This window comes from Scardinius erythrophthalmus, assembly GCF_964197995.2.
Source record: "Scardinius erythrophthalmus genome assembly, chromosome: 14".
NCBI classification, from domain to species: domain Eukaryota; kingdom Metazoa; phylum Chordata; class Actinopteri; order Cypriniformes; family Leuciscidae; genus Scardinius; species Scardinius erythrophthalmus.
Genome location: NC_138234.1, coordinates 23,267,029 through 23,276,118, shown reverse-complemented (window position 1 = coordinate 23,276,118; position 9,090 = coordinate 23,267,029). Strand labels below are relative to the sequence as shown.

Below are 9,090 nucleotides of genomic sequence, written 5' to 3'. Positions count from 1 at the left end.
TGCAATGGGCACGTCAGAACTGGACCTTGGAGCAGTAGAAGAAGGTTGACAGGACCAACAATTCCCATTTTCTTTTACATCATGTGAACGGCCGTGTACGTGTGTGCCGTTTAGTGATGCACTGTGAGACAATGAAAAGCCGCTGGAGGGAGTGTGATGCTCTGGGCAAAGTTCTGTTGGGACACCCTGGGTCCGGCCATTCATGTGGACGTAAATTTGACACGTGACACCTACCCAAACATTGTTGCAGACCAGGTAAACCTTGGCCTCCTTCAGCAGGATAATGCACTCTGCCACACTGCTTACATTGTTCAAGAATGGTTTGAGGAACATGATGAAGAGTTTAAGGTGTAGACCTGGCCTTCAAATTCCACAGATCTCAATCCAATTGAGCATCGAGAGGATGTACTGAACCAACAAGTTTGACAGCTCCACCTCACAACCTACAGGACTTGAAGGATCTGCTGCTAACGTCTTTGTGCCAGAGACCACAGGACGCCTTCAGGGTCTCCATGCCTCGGCGGGTCAGCGCTGTTTTGACAGCACGCTGTGGACAAGCAGAATATTAGGCAGGTGGTCATGTTTTGGATTATTGATGTATATCATCTAGTATGACAAGGCTTAAGCTGGTCCCGGACTAAAATGCATGTTTGAGCTATTTTAACTAAAAGCGACTTGCACTGACTTATCTTAAAATATATCAGTGCCATTGTTTTGTCTCAAGATGCACACCAGTAATGTTTTTTTCTTTCAAAAGCACCTTCATAAAAGTCACTTTAATGCTCCAATTAAACTAAGGCCTAATCCTGGCTTAATCTAAGCCCTGTCTTTGAAACCGGGCATTTACCTAGTTTTAAGCACAATGTCTTATTTATGTTGTGATTTTTGGCCTGTCCCACTTTTGAGGTCTTGGCCATCTCGACTGTAATAAATCATTTTGGCTAAATTTGCGACCGTTACTTGCAACCCTATAAATATATCTTCCTAGAAAATTAAAATCAAACAAATGCGTTTCAAACTGTATTTGGCTTTACAAATTCTAGTATCGTCAAAGAAGTTGAACAGATAATAATCAATAATCAATATCAATTAACCTTTCTGAATGCATAACTACTCCTTTCACTGTCCTTTTGTTTAAAAAGAAAAATGACTTCATTTATTTAAGAGTTCTAGGATATTTTGTAACCTATTGAAGGAAAATAACATTTCAAATGTGTATTTCAGACCAAAGATTTCAGTCACAGGTTTACTATGCTCTCTATCCCTGGTTTTTATGTCTGTGAATGAATGTATTATTTCTCTAAAGTATATTATACACACAAGCAGCTCATACAAAGGTTTTTCTGCATGCCCATAGTTTGTCATTGTGAAAATACAGACTCAGTCATTAGCAAAACAATTTATTTGGTCAGTATTGTATGTTTAATCATAATTTGCAAAATACAGTAAGCATGAAACTCTTAATAGTCCATTCACATTAAGCGATTCACATTAAGTTTTGAGGAACAACAATAAAAGTTTGTAAAATGTAAGAGATGACGATTATAATGGTATAAACCAAAAATTTCCACTTTATTTTTGTTTTGCGCATGTGCTCTTCAGAAGAAGAAATAACACAAAAAAATAAATAAAAAATCTTGAAATTGTAAAGCTTTGAGATGAATCCTAATTTGAAGATAAAAATATAAACGTGTTCTATATGTATATTGTTATCCAGCTCTTTTATTTATTTAGGAAATATCTTCCTGGAAATGGTCTGTTCTGGCATTGATTCACCAAAATTCACCTTTCATATAGACACAACTGGAGTTGTGTAGTTTATAATCCCATATTTCTTTGTCTAATGTAAAATAAATCATGTCAAATATTTTGAGTTCCTCTGTGTGAATGTGTGTGTGTGTTTTTTTTTTTTGAACATTGTTAACAAGACTATGGAAGTTAATCTCGGAAACGATCTGTTAACCACATAAAAGCACAAGTTAGTAACACTATACAGCTTTACCACAGAGTGATGCTGCATTTGTGTCAAGATGGACCCCAACTCCTTTCTGCACTTCTCGACTCATTTTGAAAGTTTTCTGTGGCCACATACGTTTTATTACCAGAACATGTTAGATTAAGAAAACATATGTGCATGGAAACATTTTTTTGTGTGCATTATGGCCTACATAGTTGAGCAGAGATCTGTTGAGCAGAGACCTAAGGAAATATAACAAATTATGATAACTTTCCTGTAAGTAATGTGGCAGCAAATGCACGTTCTGAAGCAACCTGCCTAATGCACCAACACCATTTTTGTGACCATCTAAGAAACAGCCAAATGAGACTGAATGACCTCTGACACCACCCTGCACAACAATAAAATTCAGTTTCAAAGATATCAGGCACCTCCCTTGATCACCTTCTTGATCCAGACTGTGTATTTTGAAATTTGAGTGTAAATATTGGGAATATTTGGGCTGTCACAGCGATCCAAAGAGACGATGCCCACCGCTTTCCCACTGCACACTAGCGGTCCACCCAAATCGCCCTGCAATAATATGTTTGATATTGATTACAATCACATTGTTGAGTTCAGAAGAATAGACGTACAAATTATGAACTTTCACCAAAATAGAGTTACCTGGCAAGCGCCACTTTTAGTCTTGGAGCCCCCAGCGCACAGGACGTTGTCTGGGAGCTTTTGCAGTTTTTTCCACAATGTCTGGCAGGTTGTGAAGTTGATAGTCGACACGTCTGTGACCAGCAGATCGTTCACATCATTATGCTGTTCGGTTTTACCCCATCCAGCAACCTGGCACTTGGATTTCGGCTTCAGTGGTTTGTCCTTGCTCTGGATTTTGATGGTTTTCACACCTTTGCTGGTTTTCAGCTTTTTGGACAGCTAGAATTCCACACAAGAAATGTGAGGTCTTCATGATGACCATTAATTGTGTGTGTATTAAAAGTATTTAATTTATAAATGTATCCATTATTATTATTATTATTATTAATAATGTTTTTGTTTATGAAATATTGTACCTTCAGAAGCATGATGTCATTGCCAGTTTTCACGTTTTTGAAAGATGGGTGCTTATGTTTATTTTGCACTGTATATCTTCTCAGATTCGCCCCTTGTGGACTGATGTTGTGGGTGCCCAGGACCACAGTCATGTTGCCACTTTAACATGAACACAATTGCAGATTAGTGAACAGTTTTGTTGAACCCCAAACATATCCCAGTTTAACAGTAGACTAACTATCATATTACCTTTTATCGCAGTGTGCGGCCGTGAGCACGTAGCTCGGGTCGATCAGGAATCCTCCACATCTGTGTTTTTCATCAATCTGAACTGATGCCATGTAAAGCATGGAGCTCTTCTTGGCTTTTTTGCCATTGATGATATCTGCTCCAAATGTACCTAAACCAATCAAGATGCAAGTTTGAGTTATTATAGTTATCATTGTATTATCAGTAAAGCATGATTTTACTTACCAGTCAGTGTCAAGCTTGTCAAAGCCACTGAGAGCAACAGGCTGTACGCTGTAGTCATCTTGATAAGACGCTGCTGATGAGATCACCAGTTTCCAGACCACCATTTATATAGGTCTCCACCACATGACACAGCACGCGCACGACACATCCTGACAGACAGAGATGATGCAAAATGCTGAATATGCCACCTATTGCATAGTGTGCTACAAAATAGTTTAGCTTTCTTTGAGTACAAGATCTTATCCAGCATATTTTGGTAAAACTATGGGAAAACTCAATTTATGGGTTCCTGTGATCTTCTGGTTTGATTTAAACCTGTTTTCTTTTTTAAACCCCAAGTCATGGTTTATAGTGAATGTGGAGTAGATAAATGGATAGTATATGCAGTGAATTTGCCAGATTTTACACAGCAGAGAACATGCGATTTCATGTGGAATTTTGAATAGGGTACAGACTAGTGTCCCACTACTTTATTCAATGCATTAGATGTACACATCCTAGGTTTTTTTTTTTTTTTGTGTGTGTGTGTGTGTGTGTGTGTGTGTGTGTGTGTGTGTAAATATTAGTTAAGTTCGAGTTATTTCATCTAATATAAAATATTAGCTAGTTTTAAACACAGTGAATGTCTGATTTATGGTAACTTTGGCCTGTTCAAACTTTGAGGTGTATTCAGTCTTCCAACCCTATATATATCTTTCTAGAAAAAAATTACACAAATTAGAGTTTTAAACTCTATTTATATTCCCAAATATTAGTATAGTCAAACATGTTGACAATCATCCTTTTCTGAATGATAAACTGATATCAGTTTATATATTTGGTACATCAAGATATTTGCATCCCTTTATGCTGAAGAAGACGATGCCCACCTCCATTGAATTGCACAGCAATGGATCTCCTGAATCTCCTTGCAAGAATTTATGCAAAGATGGGCTTAAAAGAAAAGAGCAATAGAATCCCTAATCTAAAAACCCTACAATATGGCAAATTATGTTCTGTCTGTACTTCTTCCATGCTTCCTTGTAGATGTGGATGTCAACAGTTGATACACTCAAGGCCAGAAGTTCATTAACTACTTTACGAACCCTAACCCTTTACGCCTACTTTACTCTACTCTTCGCCAAGAACAGTCATCTCTTTACTGGAATCAAATACAACACAGGAAGTCAAACACACATTTACTCATTGTAATGTCATTTGACATCCAATGGAATCAACGATCAGACATTCTGAATAGTTTTTTTTTCTTTAATGGTGAACATGGCTCATAAAAGACAGGACAGTAAAAGTCATTATTCACAGAAAATCTTCCCCTTCAGTGAGCTGTTGACTTGATAACCACTGCAACCAGATCAGTGAGTCAATGGGCCCTATTTTAACGATCTAAGTGTATGGTCTAAAGCGTGCGGTGCAAGTGCACTTAGGACATGCCCAAATCCACTTTTGCTAGTTTAAAGACGGGAAAAATGATCGACATGCACATGGTCTAAAAGGGTTGTCCTTATCCTCTTAATGAGTAATGGGTGTGTTTTGGGCGTAACATGAAATGAACCAATCAAAGTCTCATCTCGCATTACCTTTAAAAGCCAGTTGTGCTCATGACATGGTGGATTCACTATTTACATGGTGGAATTTAAAGCGCATATCACTAATGTGCTCTTGAAATAAAAAAATACTGCTATTTCAGGTGCATCAAAATAGCAACGTGCCAACAATGCACCCGAACACACCTTGTTTTCAGACCTGTATGCCCATGGACGAATAGATGGGCGCAAATGCATTTGCTATTTAAACAACGTGGCACAGGACGTGAAAATGAACTGCGTCGTGCTGAAACTAGCAAAAAACATGTGCGTACATTTTGGCCTGTTCTTCACATAAAGCTATCTTTCCTCAGAAGAAGGAAAATCATTTGAGTTTGCAACAAACTGACACATTTTTGGTTTAATTATTTCTTTAAAAAGCTATGTTGTAAAAACTGTGTATACAATTTTCATTTACCTTGCACAGTGTGCAGCTGTAGGCACATATTTAGGATATTAGAAATCCTCCACATTCATGTTTTTTTCCGACCTGCACCGATACCATATATTGCAAATAATTTATTTTTTTGAGGCTTTTTTCCCATCGATTATGTTGTTAAAAAATAACTTATACACTTAAAAAAAGTCCCTTTAATGGCACTGGTGCAATGTGTAAAGGTCAAGGATTACTAATGAAAGAACCTATCTGTGATGTGCAGTGTGAATCATAGCTGTGGCGAGCAGAATCACAGTTTAGCGCCTCATTGTGCTTGTGGTATGTGCAAAATGTGTCACTGCCTTTTTACTACTCAAAGTACAAGGTCAGGCATCCCTTCACAACCACAGTTCTGCATTTCTAGGATGTTTCTTCTGTGGAAAGATATATATATCAAATGTAAATAATTATGTTACATTTTTTTTCCCAGTTTAAAGGGATAATTCACCCAAATTATGATTGAACCCCAACCCCATTACATTGTTCATTGTGTGGAAAAAAGTGAGCGAGTAAATGATGACATTTTTTGGGTGAACTTTCCCTTTAATACAATAAATAACTAATTTTAGGTTGATTTCCCTGAAAAGTACAAACACTGTGGCTTTGTTAGTCAAAACATTGCTCAATTACTTTGAAACTCCTGACCAGCCCGACATAGCAACAGTTCAACCAATGGCGTGAGTTTGGGGCGGGGCTGTTTGGCCAATGGTAGATGAGGAGAATGTTCTGAGTGTGGAAACAGTTTTATTTTTAAATAATTTCCTCAGTTTTCTCAATGACAATTTAATGCTAGTAGTAGACTCATACTAGGTGTGAGCTGTCATTTTGTAGGTGCTTCCAGTAAGAATAGAACCTAAAAAAAACCTTCTCTAATCTATGGTGATGAGTCTCATTACTTTTGCACAGTCATCAGGTTTTCTATTTAAGATGTCTTTGCAAACTAGAGTGTTTCTCACAGGGTGTCTGACCACATCAGCCCCCCACAGGAAACCTGCTGAGACGGGTCGAGATCTTTCCACTGAAAAGTGTCACATCTGATCAACATGTCAAATCATAAAATCACCAAAAATCCACACATACAATCAACAGAGTGTGTTGTTAGAAAATAAAATGTTTATTAATCAAGATTTTGCTTCACACCTCCAACAATACATTTTATCCAAGGCAGAAATTTGGAAATCTTGGTATAGACATTGGGCACCTGAGGGGAGTCACAGTTATTAAGCTCATTGAATGAAACAACACCAACTGCAACTTTGTTGCACACCAAAGGTCCTCCAGAATCACCCTGAGAAGTGGAGAAGGTTACAGCATGTGAATAAAATTGAACTGCAACACTATTTATGTCTCCAGAATATACTTTGTACCTGACAAAATCCTCCTCCACGACCACCTGCGCACACCATCCTTGATGTACTGATGTTTGTTCCCCCCCAGTCCTTCTGACATGCTTTTTTATCAATGATTTTGACATCAACCTCCAAAAGTTTATTACTTAACGCACCATTGGTGGTTGTTTTCCCCCATCCTGCAACACTGCATTGGGCCTTGGCCTTGATGTCCTTATCTTTCTTTGGTATGGAGATCCAGTTGACTTTTTTGCTCTTCTTGACCTTTATATGCAGCTGCATCAAGTAATTCAATCATTAATGCTCATAATTTTCAAAATGAATATAAATGACAAATTTAACCTAATTTTTAAAAAAAAAGATAATGGGAATACTAGGTGCTAGTACTTTGTAATTGCTGCATATACTGTACCAATAAGCCAAAACATTATGACCACCTGCCTAATATGCTGTTAGTCTTTCACGAGCTGCCAAAACAGCACCAAACCGTCAAGGCATGGACTCTACAAGAGTCCTGAAGGGGGTGTTCTGTGGTATCTGGTCTCTTAATCAACCAAGACCTTGACATGTGACCTTGCTGGCAGATGATCAACATTGTTTGCTTCACCTGTGAGTGGTGATACTGTTTTGGCTCATCAGTGTATGTTTTTTTTTTTATTTTTTTTTATTATATTTAAAAAAAAATGATTCATAGTAAATGATTCATAGTGAATTCATTTTGCAGCCTATGTATAATTGCATGAGGCTTCAATTTTACACCAGTTCTCAGATTATATATCTAAGGCTTTTCTTATTTTTATTTTGTAATTTGAAAAAAAAAAAAACTAACAAACATAAAATGAATGTTGTTTACAATCCCAATACAAACCATAACCATATGCGTAAGTGGTTTGTCCTGTAAATTAGTTTTGAATTAGTTTTGAAACCAAATACAATTTGTGTGCAATGTGAACAAAGCCTAAAGGGTTTAGGACATTCAGTAAAGTTTTCTATTCCTCAGAATTTTGTATAGCATATAGTTAAGGATAAAATAGTTTTCTTGCAGTTTGCCCTGAAAAATCTAGCTGAGTCATTTACCTGAAGTAGCATGATGTCATTTAGCAGACCGTTAGACTCATACCCAGGGTGGATGTGGTAGAACTTGACGTCCATGCTGGTACCTTGATTGTGATAATGAGCTCCAACCACGACTGTCAGATTCACTCCTCTGTCAAGACGAGGAAGAAAACATGCATTTTAGTTGTAAATGTGGACTGCTCAAAATTGAGTTTTGCATTTTAGGCTTGACTTGCAGTATAACAATATGAATTTAGAACCATATTGTAATAGCATACTTTGTTATGATGCTTCCATTGCAAAGCCACAAATATTTAGCTCAACTTCAGTTTGGTAACTTTGGTTTCAGTTTAAGTATAAACACATTTTGGGTTCAAACTATAATTGGCAGACTCCTTTTAAGTCGTGTACCCACTAGGTTGGGTACTATCATAGTATGTTAGTATCTTGGTATCACTATATATATAGTAAGTAGTCACACCAAGTGAAGACCCTTTTGCAGCGGTCTGGGACTCTTTGGCTCACAACGAAATTCTAACTGAACAAAAAAAACTTACTGTGTAAAGCAGTGTGCAGCCGTCATGACAAATTGTTCAGACACAAGGAAGCCACCGCATTTGTGTTTGTTATTTCTTTGAATGGAGACCATGTAGGGTCTTGAATGAGGTCTGGCCTCTGTGCCGTTCACTATACCTACATCCACAGATGCTGAGAGAGAAATTAGTTTAGGTTGGTTAGATTAGAAATAGATTTGACTAAATGTTCCTTCAGATTGACATAATACAATAGAAAGCTCTCTTTTTCTATCAGACTTACCTTGAAGGGTCAGATATGGTAGCAGGGTGACTAGCAAAAGTGCGATCATGATGCTGTTCTGCGAAGGTTTATCTGGAGTGCTGAAGTTCTCTTCAGTGTTGATGATGGTATTTCATCTAAAGTGGTCTGCATGGTGGTCCCCTTATAGTGCTCATACTTCCTCTTTCACACCTTCATGTGGTTCTCACTTTGCAATGAAGTGGAAAAGATAGGTGTTATGTTTGCGTTCTTGATGGGAGTTGGCTAATTTGCCCCATGTATAATGTAATCAATTCCTAATATTTTGTGTAAATTCTGTTAAATGTGAGAAATTGGGTGTGAGCTGGAAATTAACTCACCATCTGTGGTTAGATCTCTAAGACTTGCCAAACTTTT

The 9,090-nt window shown here is 37.5% G+C and overlaps 2 protein-coding genes across 2 annotated transcripts; both read right to left on the bottom strand.

The window, feature by feature from the left end:
- Positions 1 to 1,385: 1,385 nt before the first annotated feature.
- LOC308702645 (granzyme B-like) lies at positions 1,386 to 3,549 on the bottom strand. Its single transcript, XM_081385655.1, has 5 exons — positions 3,476 to 3,549; positions 3,251 to 3,401; positions 3,022 to 3,160; positions 2,624 to 2,884; positions 1,386 to 2,530 (listed from the first exon to the last, which is right to left on the bottom strand). Exons 1-5 carry the CDS (start codon positions 3,531 to 3,533, stop codon positions 2,381 to 2,383), a joined length of 759 nt encoding a protein of 252 aa, XP_081241781.1. The 5' UTR covers positions 3,534 to 3,549; the 3' UTR covers positions 1,386 to 2,380.
- Positions 3,550 to 6,446: 2,897 nt separating this feature from the next.
- Positions 6,447 to 8,764, bottom strand: LOC308702182 (granzyme M-like; the record flags this gene model as incomplete). Its single annotated transcript, XM_081384849.1, has 6 exons — positions 6,447 to 6,512; positions 6,696 to 6,782; positions 6,862 to 7,119; positions 7,921 to 8,050; positions 8,457 to 8,607; positions 8,716 to 8,764. 6 exons carry the CDS (start codon positions 8,762 to 8,764, stop codon positions 6,447 to 6,449), a joined length of 741 nt encoding a protein of 246 aa, XP_081240975.1.
- Between the last annotated feature and the right edge of the window lie 326 nt (positions 8,765 to 9,090).